This window comes from Dunckerocampus dactyliophorus, chromosome 4 (assembly GCF_027744805.1).
Source record: "Dunckerocampus dactyliophorus isolate RoL2022-P2 chromosome 4, RoL_Ddac_1.1, whole genome shotgun sequence".
In the NCBI taxonomy this organism is placed as follows: domain Eukaryota; kingdom Metazoa; phylum Chordata; class Actinopteri; order Syngnathiformes; family Syngnathidae; genus Dunckerocampus; species Dunckerocampus dactyliophorus.
In genome coordinates this window covers 36147890-36165611 of record NC_072822.1, presented here as the reverse complement: position 1 = coordinate 36165611, position 17722 = coordinate 36147890, and the positions used below count along the sequence as shown (strand labels likewise).

At 44.7% G+C, this 17722-nt stretch overlaps 3 protein-coding genes across 4 annotated transcripts; all 3 read left to right on the top strand.

Annotated features, from left to right (window-relative positions):
* The first annotated feature begins 82 nt into the window (after positions 1 to 82).
* Positions 83 to 4214, top strand: LOC129179386 (oocyte zinc finger protein XlCOF6.1-like). Its single transcript, XM_054772583.1, has 2 exons — positions 83 to 309; positions 2734 to 4214. The coding sequence occupies exons 1-2, from the start codon at positions 138 to 140 to the stop codon at positions 3900 to 3902; spliced, it is 1341 nt and encodes a 446-aa protein (XP_054628558.1). The 5' UTR covers positions 83 to 137; the 3' UTR covers positions 3903 to 4214.
* A 1522-nt stretch (positions 4215 to 5736) lies between these two features.
* Positions 5737 to 8099, top strand: LOC129179385 (zinc finger protein OZF-like). Its single transcript, XM_054772582.1, has 2 exons — positions 5737 to 5997; positions 6359 to 8099. The coding sequence occupies exons 1-2, from the start codon at positions 5829 to 5831 to the stop codon at positions 7531 to 7533; spliced, it is 1344 nt and encodes a 447-aa protein (XP_054628557.1). The 5' UTR covers positions 5737 to 5828; the 3' UTR covers positions 7534 to 8099.
* A 475-nt stretch (positions 8100 to 8574) lies between these two features.
* On the top strand, positions 8575 to 14322 carry LOC129179380 (zinc finger protein 391-like). 2 transcript variants are annotated; one of them, XM_054772576.1, is made up of 3 exons: positions 8575 to 8845; positions 11234 to 11488; positions 11577 to 14322. In XM_054772576.1, the coding sequence occupies exons 1-3, from the start codon at positions 8680 to 8682 to the stop codon at positions 12731 to 12733; spliced, it is 1578 nt and encodes a 525-aa protein (XP_054628551.1). In that variant the 5' UTR covers positions 8575 to 8679; the 3' UTR covers positions 12734 to 14322. The 2 variants fall into 2 exon arrangements, with proteins under 2 accessions (XP_054628551.1, XP_054628550.1); XM_054772575.1 differs by having other exon boundaries at positions 11234 to 11494.
* Positions 14323 to 17722: the final 3400 nt, after the last annotated feature.

Below are 17722 nucleotides of genomic sequence, written 5' to 3'. Positions count from 1 at the left end.
GTCTTCAATACCGCCGCAAGATGGCAGAAGCGTGACGTCACGGATGCTTGGCCTGCCGTAAATCCTCCACCGAAGACGGAAAAGGCGGAAGTAAAAAGGAGAGCTTCTGTGTAGTGTCTAAAAGAGAGAACATCAAAATGCTGAAAGAGTTGGTGAAGGAGCGACTGATGGCGGCGGCTGATGAGATATTCGCGCTGTTTGAACGAACGATCGCTTCGTACGAGGAGGAACTTTGTCGAACAAGAGAGGCGAACGAGCGACGACGACTGGAAGCTGTTCGTACGACTCCAATTGTGTTGGGCATTGAAGGTATGTTGACAGGACTTTTAACACATCCTCCCAACTCACGGATCCATTTCTGTCCACATAAAAACGCGTGTGTAGTCATGCTAAAGCCATAGGTGGCGCTCTGCCACTTTGACGTTCAAATGCACACAATCCAACAATAGTAGACAAGGAAGTCCAAATTAAGACTATAAATGTGTCAACATAAGCATTAAAATATACAGTATGTGCAGGCCCGTAACCGGGGGTGTTCGGAACCCCCCGCGGGCGACCAAAGGTCCGCTTGGTTAAAAAAAAAAAAAGAAAAGAAAAGCTGCTATCAAGGTGTGCCGTTGTAACGGAGTGTAGATGTGCTGTGATAAATGATGGCAGAAGTGTTGCAACAGCGCCTGTTGCTGGTGAATAGTGGCATGTGCACATTGCTGCAGGAAGTTGTTAACTGTTAGGAATGAGCACTGGGAATGAGACATGGTGAGTCACGCAGAGAGGTAATCCCAGCCAAAGACAGGGCGCCGGCCGGCCGGAGGACAGCCAACCCCTGAGACCAGCGAGAGATCACACCCCACAAAGGCAGACGAGTACCGGGGGCCACACACCGACAGGCCCAGAGACGCCCCCACAACCGGAAAGAAGCCCGCCCACGCCGGGAGCGCCAATCCCCCCCACCGCCACCCCTACCCCCAGGGAACGGAGCCCGGCCCGCCCAGGGCCAACCCCCGCCCGACCCCGACACAGGGCCGCCCCGCCCAGGGATGCAGGAGGCACACTCCCCACCCACCCGGCGGAGGCATGGGCGGAAGAGATGTATCACCCAGCATCCGACCCCACGGAGCAAACCCCTGTATGCCCCCCCCCCCAAATAAATAACTAAAATAAATAAATAAATAAAAGCACACACTCATACACACGCACATACACACTCCTACGCACGCACGCACACACGGACACACACATGTGCACACACCCACGCCCACACACACACGCGCGCGCACACAGTGGTCGACTACCCGACACCCGGAAGCCTCGCTCTATCCCCCGTTGGTAACCCAAGGGGCAGCGGAGCCGGGGACCCCGGGGTCCCAGACATACAATCCAGAACTCAGGTGCGGAGAGCGCGGACCGCCGAGGAGCAGGAAGACACCAGGCACCAAAATTGGTTTCATGTATTTTTTTTTTAATTAAGTGTTTTAATGTCATTTTTAATAAATAAAAAAATCTAAATATGTCGACTTTCCTCTTGTAAATTTTCTTCTATTTTGGTAATATAATGTTTGCTCCCATCTAATTTTCCTAAAATAACAACGTTATTCATTGTTTTGTTTGTTTCTTATAATATTACGACACTGATCAAATAACATCTTGTTTCTTTAATATTTCAACTTTATGCTGCTAAAATTATGTTATTTTTCCTCATAAAATTACTCCTTTTTCACTTTATTCTTGTAAAATTACCACTCATTTCTCAGTTTTTGCTGGATTTTTGTGTGTGTTCTTGTTGAGCTATAATTTTAAAATAACATTTTTTAAAAACAGCCGAGTGCCGCAGCTGGCCCCCGGGCCACACTTTGGACACTGCTGCTCTAAAACACTATAATATGCCTCTCACAGCTATTAAATGCATCTTCAATGTCATTTTACACATGAAAACATTCAAAGCATATAGTATACATGAAGGTACTTATCAAATGTGCAGTCACACATCACGTCTTGGAGAAACATCTTCCTGCTGGGAAATGTTGAGTGACTTGACCTGTGAGGCAGCGCCCTCTGCTGGATTCATAACTGCAGCACTTTTGTTGTGTAGATATGACAATAAACAACTTTCTATTTAATTTACAAGAACAAGAAACACAATTTAAAGGCAGAGATCCACTGTACAGAAACGCTGCCACTGCTGAGATGGTCCTGACGGACCTGCCAATGGGATCCTTCCTGCGTCCAACCTCAGCAGCAACGGTGCGCTGCGAGAAGCCTGCTTATGCAGCTCAACAATCCCAACGCGTTCAAAGAGAGAATGCTTTTTTGCCTTTGCCATCCAGAGATCATGACCGTGTGAATAACTGACACTAAATCACATTCAATCCACATTTTTGCCAAGATTTTGGCTTTTAATCTTTTGATCAGCTGATGTGTGTTCCCCTCATCTAAATCCAAAGGAGAACATTTGGGGGTGGATTTCCAAAAATGGACATCAGTTCCAGACAGTGGATGCCCTCCGTGAAGACATCTTCACCAACTGGAGCAACATTCAAGCACATGATATATACGCATCTCTCAGGTGGTCTCCATTACCCCTCCTGGACTGCATTCACACTTGGCCAAATAAAGCATATGACCGCCTCCTGAATTGGGTGTTGAGACAAATGCTTTCAAAAGACATTACATGGCAGGACAGAAGAAAATGAAAGATTACTATTAAAGTGTATATGTGTCGCATTTGTCCTGCAGACGTCCCGCAGCTGATTGGTCGCCAGGAAGAACGTCCGCCCCAGGCGCAAGGGGGGACCACCACTTGGGAGCAAGAGGAAGAAGATCCCCAGCCCCCCCACGTTAAAGAGGAAGTGGAGGAACTCTGGACCGCTCAGGCGGGACAGTGTCTTCTTGGGCCGGAGGAGGTTGATCTGACCAAGTTGCCGCTGACTGGTCTTTCTGTGAAGACTGAAGACCATGAAGACAAACCACAAGCTGACAACCTCTTAGCTCCACTATCGGAGAGTGACCACACAAGGGCGCACTCTCCCGAGGACGAAGACAGGGACAACACCCAAGACCCTCTGAGCAGCGATACAGACTGTGAAGGTGATGTGAGGACTCACACAGACAACAAACAATCTAAATATTCTAAAAAGAAGACGGGTATGAAACGTTTGACCTGCTCAATTTGTGCTGAAATATTTTCTAAAATGGGCCATTTGACTCGACACATGCTGACACACACAGGTGAAAAACCTTTTTGTTGTTCAGTTTGTGGCAAAATATTGTCCAAAAAGTCAAATATGTTGTCACACATGAGAACACACACGGGAGAAAGGCCGTTTATTTGCTCAGTTTGTGGCGAGAGCTTTTCTGAAAAGAGTCATTTGACACGCCACATGCTGAGACACACTGGGGAGAAACCTTTTTGTTGTTCAGTTTGTGGTCAAAGATTCTGTCAACAGTCACATATGGCGTCACACATGAGGACACACACGGGAGAAAAACCTTTTAGTTGTTCAGCTTGTGGTCAAAGATTCTCTCAAAAGTCAAATATGGTGTCACACATGAGAACGCACACCGGAGAAAAACCTTTTAGTTGTTCAGCTTGTGGCGAAAGATTCTCTAAAAAGTCCAACATGGTAAAACACACGAGAACACACACTGGAGAAAAACCATATTCCTGTTCACTTTGTACTAAAACATTCACTCGGCAGGACACTTTAACGGCACACATGCGGACTCACAACGGAGAAAAGCCTTTTAGTTGCTCAGTGTGTGGTAAAGGATTCTCTCGAAAGGTACGTATGGAATCACACATGTGGACACACACAGGAGAAAAAGCTTTTAGTTGTTTAGTGTGTGGTGACCGATTTTCTCGAAAGTCAAACATGGTATCACATATGAGAGCACACACAGGATAAAAAAAAAAACCCAACATGCTCCTGTTTGCTTTGTGCACACTTTGATGGCACACGTGCTGACACACAATTGAGAATAAACGTTTCCGGTCCAGTTTGCGCTAAAAGATGGTCAAATCGTAGAAGTGGAATGTGAAAAGTCACACTGAAAGTGATGATCTGCTGTGTGTGTGAGACCAGTTCCCCTCATGAATTTCAAGTCAGTGTGCTACAAAGAAGAGCAGCTTTAAATCCAATCCACGCTCATTACTATGGTTTTATTTCTTATTCTTGTAACTGTTGCTGCATTCATGATAATGATTTCTGTTACTGTAATAAATCTGAAAGAACAAAACCTCCAAAGGTTTATCTTTTTCTGGTTTGATCCTGTGCAGAGGATTCTAATTCATTCTAATCGCACAGAATTTTATTATGACAACAAGGCTCTCACTCCCTCTAGGCATATCGGGTAGGTCAAACACTGGATTGTTTGTTTACGTTGTTTCACACAATCAAAACGAGCTTAATACTTTGCAGCTCTTCTTTCTTCTCTGGAAAACCTTTGGTGGCCCACTGAAGAAGTTGTATGTCTTTATTTATTGCTGGCCAGTAAACAGCAGTGCTGCCTCTTCTTATGCATTTCTCCATGCTGAGGTGCCCCTCATCTGAGGGGTGATATTACAAATGGATTCTTCCAGGGCAGGTCCTAGGAGCTATGTTGCCCGGGGATACATGCCCCTGGTACGTAAACAGGTCCTAGGTGACGGGCCAGACAAAGAGTGATTCCGAAGACCCTATGAAAAAAAAATGTGAGGGACCGTACCTCGCCCTAACGTGGGACACGGGCCTCACCCTGGACCCAGGCCCAGGGTAGGGGCCGAAGAAGCCACACGGGATATCCACCCCAACCCGTAGACCCACCACCTGCCGGGGAAAGCGTAAGGGCCCGGTGCAATGTGTTTTGGGTGGTGGTCATGGGCGGGTGCCTGGGGAAACCTGGTCGTCAGCAGCCAAATCTGGTTCTTGAGACATGGAACGTCACTTCTGTGGTGGCGAAGGAGCCCAAGCTTGTGTGAGAGGTTGAGACATTCTGGCTAGACATAGTTGGACTCACCTCGGCATAGTTTGGGTTCTGGAACCAAACTCCTTGAGTGAGGCTGGCGTGGGTTTATTAATAGGCCCCTGGCCCGGTGCCTCTGTGTTGGAGTCATCCCCAGTGAACGAGAGGGTCACTTCCCTACGCTTTCGGGTTTGGAAAAGGGTCCTGACTGTTGGGGTCTTGTTCACGAGTGAGGGAAGGTTGGAGCGTGAGGTCGACAGGCGGATCAGCGCAACGTCTGCAGTAATGCGGTCACTGTACCGGACCGTCGTGGTGAAGAGAGAGCTGAGCCGGAAGGCAAAGCTCTCAATTTACCGATCCATCTACGTTCCCACCCTCACTTAGGGTCATGAGCTTTGGGTCGTGACCGAAAGAACGAGATGGCGGATACAAGCAGCTGAAATGAGTTTCCTTTGTAAGGTGGCTGGACTCACCTTAAGAGAGGGTGATGAGCTCAGTCATCTGGGAGGGGTGTCCTCCCGGTGGAACTAGAAGAGGTGGCCGGGGGGGACCAGGAAGTCTGGGCTTTCCTACTGAGACTGCTGCTCCCGCGACCCGGATAAGCGGAGGAAAATGAATGATGGATGGATGAAGGGGGAGATGAGGATGTTGGATGATAACACAAAAAGAAAAAGAATCCTGAACTATTTCAAAGTAAGACGACTAAGGTGGAGGATGTAATGGCCTCAAAGAAACAGAGGGGGCGGTCATGCACCACAAGGGATACCAACCGCTATTAAAATACAACAGGAAGAAAAAAAGGCGGAAGTACAAAGACGGAGAAGAAAAGGCTGAAGTTAGCAACGCTTCAAGTGTGTCTTTAGTATAAGTAGCGACAAAACAACATCACAATGTTGAAAGAGTTGGTGAAGGAGCGACTCATGGCGGCAGCTGATGAAATATTCCAGCTGTTTGAAAGAACGATGGCGTCGTACGAGGAGGAACTTTGTCGAACGAGAGAGGAGAACCACCGACAACGACTGGAAGCTGTCAAGAAACAAATCGTGCCGCACATTGAAGGTATGTTCACTGACCTACTTTTAACATGTCTTCTCAGCTCAGCGTTTGTAGTCAGGCCAAATTAGCTATAATTGGCGCTCTACCACAAACTACGACATCATTTTCTTCTAATGTGGTTGACCGTCAGCGTTTCGCACAACAGCAACACAATGAACTCATTCCAGGCTACTGAAAGATCATGTATGCTCTACGTTTGCATGAAAATAGCTCCGTACGTTTTGAACGTACTCCTTCATGCACGCGTCCATTGCGTTGGAATGAACATTTAGCAACTTGTCCATCAGAGGGCGCTGCTCTCGTCTTGTTGAGATGCACGAGCTTGACTGCAGTGACTGCGGTTTGTGTTGCTTGTGTCCTGCAGACGTCCAGCAGTCGATTGGTCGTCAAGAAGGGATCTCCACTTTGAAGCAGGAGGATCCCTGGCCCCCCCACGTTAAAGAGGAAGAGGAGGGTCTCTGGATCACTCAGGAGAGGGAGTGTCTTCTCGTGCCGGAGGAGGCTGATCTCACCAAGTTGCAACTCACTGTTGTCTCTGTAAAGACTGAAGACAAACCACCTGAGTCCTTACAGCTTCATCACAGTCCGGGTGTGGAGAACAAAGGGGCGGAGCCTCCAAGCAGCAGCAGCAGCTCACCACAGCACATGACAACAGAAGCTGATGGAGACCACTGTGGAGGATCGCAAGCAGACAACCTCTTAGCTCCGCTATCAAATAGTGACCACACAACGTCACAATCTCGTCAGGCTGACGACAGGGACGACACCCAAGAACTGCTGAGCAGCGATACAGACGATGATGATGATATGACGACTCACGCTGACAACACACACTCTGAATGCTCGAAAAAGAAAACGGGTACAAAATGTTTAACCTGCTCCGTTTGTGCTAAAAGCTTTTTTTTTAAGAGGGATTTGACTCAGCACTTGAGAACGCATACGGGAGAAAAACCTTTTAATTGCTCAGTTTGTGGTCAAAGATTCTCTGACAAGTCAAATATCATCACGCACATGAGAACGCACAGTGGGGAAAAACCTTTCAGTTGTTCAGTTTGCGGTAAAAGATTCTCTCAAAAGGTGGCAATGGTGTCACACGTGAGAATACACACAGGAGAAAAACCTTTTAGTTGTTCAGTTTGTGGCGAGAGTTTCTCACAGAAGGCAAATATGGTAAAGCACACGAGAACACACACTGGGGAAAAACCTTTTAGTTGCTCAGTTTGTGGCAATATATTTGCTCAGCGGTCCACTTTGAAGAGACATATGACCACCCACACCGGAGAAAAACCCTTTAGTTGTTTGGTTTGCGGCGAACGGTTCTCGCAAAAGTCCAACTTTGTAACACACACGAGAACGCATACAGGAGAGAAACCTTTCGGTTGTTCGGTTTGTGATAAACGCTTCTCTCAAAGGTCAACGATGGTCTCACACATGAGAACGCACACAGGAGAAAAACTACATCCCTGTTCAGTTTGTGGTAAAAGTTATTATTATAAGACGAGTTTGACAGCACACATGCGGACACACAATGGAGAATAAACGTTTTCCAGTTGCGGTGTGTATGATACCAGATTCTCTCATGATCTCTAAGCTCGCATGCCGCTACTAGTAATATATAAATGGAACTGTATTTGTGTCATGGCTTTTTTTTGTACTTTTGTAGTAAAAGTGGAATAACTGGAGAACGCAGAAGGTTTGTCTTTTTCTGTTCAATTCTGTGTAGGGCAGGGGCCACACAGTGAAAAATGAACGGATACAACTTTGATATTTTGGAAAGCAACACATGTAGATACGCTGAGAAGTTCTATGTATTTCAAGAAAAACTGCATTTCAGCTTGCTCATATACTGTAGGTGAGTGTAAAGGTGACTGTAGGGCTGTTATTTCATGTCAAGAGGACTCTAATAATGTTAAACCCTGTATTTAGAAGGTCGTGGTTTTCTATGCCATAACTACAAAAATGTCTCCTGTTTTTAAAAGGGTTTTATAATTTTATTTCTTCTAAACCAGAAAAAGGCAAAGCTTTGGAATTTTTCTCTTTGGGCACTGCTGCACCCCTAATTGTTTAAACATTTTATTTTACTACCCGTACTGTACATACGTACCTCATAAGTCACATTTTGTCTTTGTTCTGCATCCATTTAATTGAAGTTTGCATAAAAATATCAAATATTCTAAACAAAACAACCAGGCTGGACGCCAACTTGTTTGTAAACCACAATAAAAAAAAACATTATGGAACGGAGTACTGTATATACAGCACATGTGTCAAACTCGTGCCCTGGAGGGCGGAGACGCTGCAGGTTTTCTCTCCAACCAGTGTCTTCAGCAGGTGATTTAATTGATGAGCTCCTTCCCTCAAACTGAAGGTGTTGATCATTAAAATCACCTGCTTTTGTGGTTGGCTGGAAAGAAAACCTGCAGTGTCTCAGCCCTCCATGGCACGAGTTTGACACCTCTGATTACACCAAAGTAATAAATGCAGCAGCGATGTTGCATCTGCAGTCTTCAATGCCACCGCAAGATGACAGCGGTGCGACGTCATGGATGCTTTAGCTTCCACAAAGAAGAAAAAGGCGGAAGTTGGCAAAACGCAAGACAAAAGGGTAAGGTGACAGGGCGGAATCGAGTCCAACCCTCCCCCAAAAACATTCAAATATTGAAAGAGTTGTCGACGGAGTGACTTATGGCGGCAGCTGATGATGCATTCGGGCTGTTTGAAAGAACGATGGCGGGTTACGAGGAGGAAGTTTCTCGAACGCGAGAGGAGGAGGACGAGCGGCATCGACAGCAAATAGGACCCTGTACCCTGTCGCCCGTTGACAAGACTCAAGCTGTGCTAGACATCGAAGGTGTGTTTAATGTGTTCACCGTCGTTACGACACGCTTTCTGTAGCAAATATACGGAGCCAATGAAGCGACGTTAACCGGTTTCACAGTTAAGTTCATGTAAAATGCAAGATGGCGGCCAATGTACGGTACACTGTCAGATAGGGTTACACATACATTGAATGCATTATAAGCAGCGATTACATATCATACTATTCTTAATAGGGCCGCACGGTGGTGATCTGGGTTGGATTCTCCCTTGGGCATTTCTGTGTGGAGGTTGCATGTTCTCCCCGTGTGTGTGTGGGTTTTCTCCGGGAACTCCGGTTTCCTCCCACATTCCAAAAACATGCATGTTAATTAGCGACTCTAAATTGTCCATAGGTATGAATGTGAGTGTGTATGGTTGTTCGTCTATATGTGGCCTGCCATTGGCTGGCCACCAGTCCAGGGTGTACCCTGTATAGGTACACACCCTGTACCCTGTCGCCCGAAGTCAGCTGGGATAGGCTCCAGCATACCCCCGCGACCCTAATGAGGAGACGCGGCATAGAAAATGGATGGATGGACTCTTCTTAATATGCCTACTTACTACTGCACTAAATCAAATATGTAAAATGTAGTTATTATTACATATGACATAGATTGGCCGTACGTCATGCATGTGCATGTCATTTTTATGAACGCTGAGGCCCGTGGGCCACACATCAAGCCTGCCAATGCCTTAACTTGGCCCACCGGGAGTTTCCAAATGACTTAAAAAAATTAAAAAAAACCCTTTTAACACCAAAGCTGTAGCTGGCAACATGACTTGCAGTGCTAGTGTGGCATGCTTACGTCGCACAGGAACTAGCCTGTGCAAACAAGCCATCCAAACAACACAACACGTCAACACACACAATGTAACTGCACCATGTGGGAATACAAATAAACGTCTGTGTGCAACACCCATGCCCAAAATTACACCTGTATATTCCTGCCGCAAGGCATGCTGGGTGGCTTGTGGTACTCTCTCCCCAACATGGCACCATTTCTGCTTGACTGCAAAACATGCTGAGGAGGGATGTTCACGTTCTCCTGATATCCAGCGTTTTATCATTCATAGCTTATATTGTTGACGCTGGACTACCCGGCATGCCTTGCGGGCACTTGCAAATAACAGTTTAATTTACATGTTTAGTTTAGTTTTCAGTTGTTTATTACCCACGTAGTAGTAGACGTTAAACGTGATGTGGACGTGTTGTGTTATTTCGTTGCGCCGTGAGTATGTCGTTCTTTTGGATGACCACATGCAGTGGTGTGAAAAAGTGGTTGCCCCCTTATTTTTTATTTATTTTTTTATTTATTTATTTTTTGCATGTTTGTTATACTTAAATGTTTCAGATCATCAAACAAATTTAAATATTATTCAATGACAACACAGCTGAACACAAACTCCAAAGCTACATGTCCCTGTGTGAAAAAGTGATTGCCCCCTAAAGCTAATAAGTGGTTGGCCCCCCCCTTAGCAGCAACAACTGCAATCAAGCGTTTGTGATAACTTGCAATGAGTCTCTTCCAGCGCTGGGGAGGAATTTTGCAGAATTGTTGTCATTCAGCCATTTTGGAGGCTTTTCCTTTTTAATGTCATGCCACAGCATCTCAATAGGATTCAGGTCAGGACTTGGACTAGGCGACTCCAAAGTCTTCAGCCATTCAGAGGTGGACTTGCTGGTGTGTTTTGGATCGTTGTCTTGTTGCAGAACCCAACTGAGGCAAGTGAGGCCTGCAGTTCTTTGGATGTTGTTGTGGGGTCTTTTGTGACCTCTTGGTTGGCCGGCCACTCCTGGGAAGGTTCACTACTGTTTGTTTTCACCATTTGTGAATAATGGCTCTCACTGTGGTTGGCTGGAGTCCCAAAGCTTTAGAAATGGCTTTATAACCTCTTCCACACTGACAGATCTCAATTCATCTTTGTTATGTTTGAACACGGGGGGAATCACTTTTTCTCCCTTAATAATAAAAAGTTTCACGTAAAAACTGCATTTTGTATTCAGTTCTGTTGTCATTGACTAATATTTACATTTGTTTGATGATTTGAAACATTTAAGTGTAACAAACATGCAAAATAATAAAAAATTAGGACGAGTCAAACACTTTATCACACCATTGTATGTTCCATTATTTCCACATTAGATAAGTATAACTTAATGTGTGCAACGTTGTGAAATGGAGCTCAACCGCAGTCTGATTTGAGAACCTGTTAACTGTCTGCTGACCTGGCAAGTTACAGACCAAACATTAGGGAGCAAAACAACACATCTCGCACCACTAATTGAGAAGGAACAAGAAGAAAATGTAATATTACTGTAATAATACCGTAATATTTGACATGTCTGACCTCAAGTGCGTTTGTGTTGTGTGTCCTGCAGACGTCCAGCAGCGTGGACGTCAAGAAGAATGTCCCCTTCAGCTGCAGTGGCAGAGCTCCGCTTTGAAGCAGGAGGATCCCCAGCCCCCCCATGTTAAAGAGGAAGAGGAGGAACTCGGGATCACTCAAGAGGGAGAATGTCTTCTAGGTCCGGAGGATGCTAGTCTCACCAAGTTGCAACCAACTGGCGTCTCTGTGAAGACTGAAGACCATGAAGACAAACCACCTGAGTCCTCACAGCTTCATCACAGTCCAAGTGATTGTAGGATCTTGATGTTTGGATGATCTCTATAATATTTGACATGCCTGACCTAAAGTGCGTTTGTTTTGTTTGTGTGCCGCAGATGTCCAGCAGCTGACTGGTCATCGAGAAGAACATGCCCCTCAACTGCAGGTGGGGAGCTTCACTGTGAAGCAGGAGAATGCCCAGCCCCCCCATGTTAAAGAGGAAGAGGAGGAACTCTGGACCACTCGGAAGCAGGAAAGTCTTTTAGGGTCAGAAGAGGCTGATCTCACCAAGTTGCCACTGACGGTCGTCTCTGTGAAGGCTGAAGACCTTGAAGAGAAACCACAAGCAGACAACCTCTTAGCTCCGCTATCAGATAGCGACGACACAACATCACACTCTCCTGAGGATGAAGGCAGGGACGACAGCCACGAAGCTTTGAGCAGTGGTACAGACTGTGAAGGTGACATGAGGACTCACGCCGACAACAAACACTCTGAACACTGGAAAGAGCAGACCCGCTTTACCTGCTCAGTTTGTGGTGAACCTTATTCTTATAAGAGTGATTTGACGCATCACATGAGAATGCATCCCGAAGGAAAACTCTTCAGTTGCTCAATTTGCGGTAAAAGATTCTCTCGAAAGTCAGTCCTTGTCACGCACACAAAAACGCATTTGGCGGAAAAACCTTTTAGTTGTTCAGTTTGTGGTAAAGGATTTGCTCAAAATGGAGTGTTGGTAGCACACAAAAGAACACACACCGGAGAAAAACCCTTTAGATGCTCAGTTTGCGGCAAAAGATTCTCTCGGCATTCGGGTGTGGTGTCGCACATGAGAACGCACACAGGAGAAAAACCTTTCAGTTGCTCGGTTTGCGGCGACAGTTTTTCTCGAAAGCGGAACGTCACTCAACACATGAGAACGCATACTGGAGAAAGACCTTACAGCTGTTCAGTGTGTGGCAAAAGATTCTCTCAAAGGTCAAATTTGGTCGCACACACGAGGATACACACCGGAGAAAAGCCTTTTATTTGCTTAATTTGTGGTGAAAGTTTTGTCGATAAGGTCACTTTGATAGCGCACAAAAGAATACACACGGGTGAAAAGCCGTTTAATTGCCCAGTCTGCGCTAAGAGCTATTCTTATAAGCGAGATCTGACGGCACACGTGCGGACGCACACAGGAGAAAAGCCTTTTAGTTGTTCAGATTGTGGCAAAAGTTATTTTTATAAGAGAAGTTTGACAGCACACATGCAGACACACAGCGGAGAATAAAAGATTGTCAAGTCGTAGAAGTGAAGCGTCACCAATAACATGAAAAATAGCTCAGAAAACTCATTTAAAAAACGCTCCAATGAGGCGAGATTACCTGTATTGTGCGAGGGTGAGCAAATCAGGCGCTACTTTTTTCTCCAGCCAGTGACGTTAACGGCCTCTCGTAATGTCCCCTGAGCTCACTTGTAAACAAATGTTCGCTTTCCGAGGAAGGACGTCCTACCAAATGCTCCGCGATGAGGGGAGCACACAAAAAAACCTGATCAGCCACCTGAGATGCCAGCGCCACGGCGCTTGAAAAGTGCAAAATGTTTGCCAGAGACCTCCGTGGCGTCACACCGGCCACTCAGATCGTACCATTGCTGCTGAGGTTGGGTGCAGTAAATCAGTCATTCTACATTTTTTGAAAGCTCCTGAGCATTATGGAACAAAAAAGTCACATCTGCGCTGAGCCAGAGGATCCGTTTGGCCGTCCATCAAGACACAGGGCGGTCTTCCACCCACATGAAGGCCCTTCCTGGTGCCGACTGCAGCGCAATAACCATCAGACGGCATCTGCGGGAAAAGGGTTGAAAAACAAATTCAAAGACCTCGTCTCCTTCAACACCACAAAAGTGCCCGTTTAGACTGGCAGGGAGCATCAAACATGGGACATTGAAAGGTGGAACAAAGTTTTATTCTTTGATGACAAAAAGTGTAACCTTGACGGTCCAGATGGCTTCCAACGTTCATGGCATGACAAGGAGATCCCACCTGAGATGTTTTCTACCCGGCACAGTGGAGGGGGGGCCTTCATTATCTGGGGTGCTTTTTCATTCAGTGGAACACTGGAGCTTCAGGTGGTGCGGGGTCGTCAAACAGATGCAGATGTTGCAGAGGGCATCCCTCATGACTGAGGGCCCTCGTCTGTTTGGTAACAGCTCCGTTCTTCAACAGGACAACGCTGCAGTTCACAATGCTGGCTTGACCAAGGACTTCTTCAGGGAGAGTAACATCACTCTTTTGGACCATCCTGCATGTTCCCCTCATTTAAATCCCATAGAGAACATTTGGGGATGGATGGCAAGGGAAGTTTCTAAAAATGGCCATCAGTTCCAGACAGTTGATGGCCTTGATGAAGCCATCTTCACCACTTGGAGCAATGTTCCCACTAGCCTCCTGGAAACACTGGCATCAAGGATGCCCAAAGCCATTTTGGAAGTGATTAAAAAGAACGGTGGAGCTCCTCATCACTGAGTCCGACTGAGAACACTTTTTTGTTCTGGTTTGGAGAGTATTTGGTTATTTTTTGAGCGATGGTCTTAAACTTTTGATCAGCTGATAAACAGCCTATTTCAGTTTAATTGTTTTCAATAAATTACTTTTTCAAAATGCTTTTTGTCTCACTCCCCCTTCTTGTTTTTACATATTGTAGCTCTACTTAAAACCTCATAAAGATCCAAATGTGCAAAATTCAATGTGCAAATTCTAGCAATTTTTCAACTGGTCTTAAGATTTTGATCAGTAGTGTATGTGTGTGTGTGTGTGTGTGTGTGTGTGTGTGCACATACTGTGTATATTTATTTATACATGTGTTTTCCTGTCACACATGGTGTTGATATGTTTTCTGTTTATTGCATATTTGAATGTAAAAATGTCTCATTGTTGAAACAGAGTTGTTTTTTTAAATAAAGACGATTTTGACTGACATGACTTGAACAAAAAAAACATTAACTTTTGCTATCAAAACTATGTGACTCTACAGGACATAGCTTGCCAGGTGGAAATGCATCATTTCATTTCCATCGTCAGCATGTCCGCATCCCTTACTGTAGGGTAAGTGTAGTCGTATAAAGTGATACTGTAACTATGGGAACAAGTTTTCAATTCCGCTCCTCTTTTGAAAATAAAATGCTAACATGCAGTCCTAGCTAGTGTTGCTGGAAACATCTCTGACTGCTGGTACTCGAAAGGAAATACACTGACGAAACACACCGGATTGTGTGCACTGCCTGTCGGAGAAGGAAACTGTCGTATCAGAAACTCAACGAATGTGCTGCTCTTAATTTGAAGTTTCAACGCAAACATCCCCTCAATGCAAGTGAAGGCGCAGAAACACTGAACTCTATACGTGGAAGGGGCGTCACGGCTGACCGCATGAAGCCATTGGTCGGCCATCTTGCTTCACCCAAAAAGCACACACGCATACACATATATGTATCTTCATTCACTACATTTATTATGGTTAACAAAATTAACAAACAATTACCAGAATAAACAAAAATTCCATTGAAACAGAGTAAATTTACTAGACCCAAATCTCAAAATTTCCCTCCAGTTTAAGGTTTTTCCTACCTCTATGGTGTGAAATTACAATGCATAAAAGTCAATTTCAGTGTTGACAAGGTATTTGTTATGATAAGGATCTACATAGTATCAAAGTTAAATGCTAGCATACCTTTAGAAGATGATCAGGAAAGTCAAATATTGTTGGAACTGCATTTTGTCCTAATCTAACAGTCTGGCCGGTCCTGTCCAAGTTCTCCTCGGTGAAATGACTTGAACAGAGTTGCGATCTGGCTGCAGGAATCCACCTGTCTCTCCGCATATTTACTACCCATTGCTTTAGAAGTTGAACGTTGCAGTGTGGAAATCTAAAGGAGAATAAGGGCTCATTTACAACTACTTAGATGAAAAGATGCTTAAAGATTTAAAGTATCTATTTTTATGATTTATAAGCATTTACCTACCTGTGAAATGTAAGTCCCTTCTCACCATTTTCACGACTATCACGATTTGTGCAATTAATAGCAGCACAAGACGGCATCTCCAACTCCTTTTAGTTGTTCGGCTTTCTTGTTTTGGTTGAAACAACAACATTCTATACTTCCGGTGGCGTCAGGCCTCTAACCACTGAACTGTATTATATATCTGGATAGCTCATACGTCGCACGCCGGAGTGCATGCCGCTGAAGACAAAGAGACGCCATCTTACTACTCACAACGCGACTACATTGGCACAGCGTACATAGTGTACAAAGCAGATGAAGAGGCTAACAGAACATCTATATTTGACATTAAAAAGCGGGGAGATTCTCCCATTCCTTCAAGTAACGCAACCTTCGTCCCTTAAAGACCATTTGATACGTTATTCTCTATCTTTTGGCTATATTAAATGTACTTTTTCCCCTTCCAATTCTCATTGCCTTTGGGACAAAATGCTACTGTGCACCCTGGCTCAGCACTCCCCTATAGCAATGATAGTTTTACTCCTCTAGAAAGAGATTTTCATTTGAACTGCATATCCCATCCCTTTTTTCCACTAAAATCCATGGTCATGATCCTTTACTTTTTATTCTTACTTTCATACAATTCACTATGCTCTCGTCTGTACAAAATATGAATCATAAAAGAGACAAGTTGTCACGTTTCGCAGGACAGGAGCTAGCGCTTCCTGTCTTGCGCTGTTATTTTGGCAAGCTGTGCTTCCGGCTCGGTGGGAGAGGCAGGTGCTTCACTTCTGGTGCCCGCGCAGCTGTCGCCAATTAGTAGCTGTTAAAAGGCCAGCGTCGTCATACGTACGGCGCTGGCTCATTGAGTTTGTCACTCGTGCGATAACTTAGACTACCTACTTACCTGTGCCTTGGAATGTACCTGTCAGTTTTTTCCCACAGAGCTTTCCTCTCTGTCGCGTTTTGTTCCCATGTCTGATTTGTGAGTATCTGAACGATTAAAAACGTTTTATTTTTTGGCACACCGTCGCCTCATCTCTGCATACTGGGGGTCAAGCACTTGACAGCTTCAACGAATCGTGACACAAGTTTTAACATCATTTCACATTTTGATGATTTTTTTGTTTGTGTTACGAAATAGAAATAAGCTCTTTTCTGATATAGAAATATATTTGAACAAAAACCACAGGAATAATATGTGATAACCATAATGTGTTATAACCATAAACACACACACACAGAAAAAAAACAACAACACTGAAACAAAACCATATGCTTTGGGTAAGACAATACGTTGTTAGCAATCTCAAACATACCGGTATGCATGTTCAGTAATATTATTTTCCAGAACATATCATATGAATGAATCCTTTTACGTCAGTCATTCAGCAGCAAAAAAAAGGTTGTTTATCCAAATGAAGGGTCATGCCGGGTCAATTGTATGCAAACTGGCTTGCTAACTGCACTGTATACAATGCCTGGTAAGCATCATGGAAGCACTGAGATTCTTCCATTCCTTCAAGTAACGCAACCTTCGTCCCTTAAAGAAATACATATATCATGATAGAACAAAAAAGTATGTGCATTTCCTCTTAGCTATTATAGAGCTATATAAACCTATCAATTCTGGACATACATTTAATCAGAGGAATTTTACACGATCGAAAATATCTGAGAGATGGACAGTGCAAAACCCTTAAATGATCAATCACAAATCTACATTTCAATCATACTTACACGTGAAATGTTCGTCCACAGCCTTTGAACTGGCGATTTGTGCAGTTAATAGCTGCACATGCAGGCATCTTAAGGCAAAATTTGTGTCCAATCCGAATTCATAAAATAAATTCACCACGAATGCAAAAGCTTGCCCGAGAAGTGTTTCTTGCGAGTAGCAATATGGCGGCCGTTTGCCTTTACAAGTCATCGCCAATGAGCTATCCAGATATATAATATAGATCAATGCCTCCAACGCGCAGCAAGCGATCGGGGGCATTTCACAAATAGAGTTCAGCGCGCAGAAAGTCCTCCATGTTGGTGAAAGCAAGCGAGCTGGGCAGGGTTAAATATAGATATCCATGATGCGTACACTTTGATAAAATGATTGAATGTTATTCGTCGAACACAACCCGCGTGGAAGCAATCAAGCAATTTGCCTTAAATAGCCTTACACAGTATCTGTCTTTAATACCGTCTCAAAAAAGGCGGCAGCAGTAGTGGTGGAACGTCACCGATGACGCATGAAGCTGCCGTCAAACTGCAATCGAAGCCGTAAAAA

Bases quoted from the DNA above. Each gene is read 5' to 3' on its own strand.
- LOC129179380 (XM_054772575.1), top strand. From the start codon at position 8,680: ATGGCGGCAGCTGATGATGCATTCGGGCTGTTTGAAAGAACGATGGCG. The intron at 8,846-11,233 runs GTGTGTTTAATG...TGTGTCCTGCAG, and splicing joins AGCTGTGCTAGACATCGAAG to ACGTCCAGCAGCGTGGACGT. The intron at 11,495-11,576 runs GTAGGATCTTGA...TGTGTGCCGCAG, and splicing joins TCATCACAGTCCAAGTGATT to ATGTCCAGCAGCTGACTGGT.
- LOC129179385 (XM_054772582.1), top strand. From the start codon at position 5,829: ATGTTGAAAGAGTTGGTGAAGGAGCGACTCATGGCGGCAGCTGATGAA. The intron at 5,998-6,358 runs GTATGTTCACTG...TGTGTCCTGCAG, and splicing joins AATCGTGCCGCACATTGAAG to ACGTCCAGCAGTCGATTGGT.
- LOC129179386 (XM_054772583.1), top strand. From the start codon at position 138: ATGCTGAAAGAGTTGGTGAAGGAGCGACTGATGGCGGCGGCTGATGAG. The intron at 310-2,733 runs GTATGTTGACAG...TTTGTCCTGCAG, and splicing joins AATTGTGTTGGGCATTGAAG to ACGTCCCGCAGCTGATTGGT.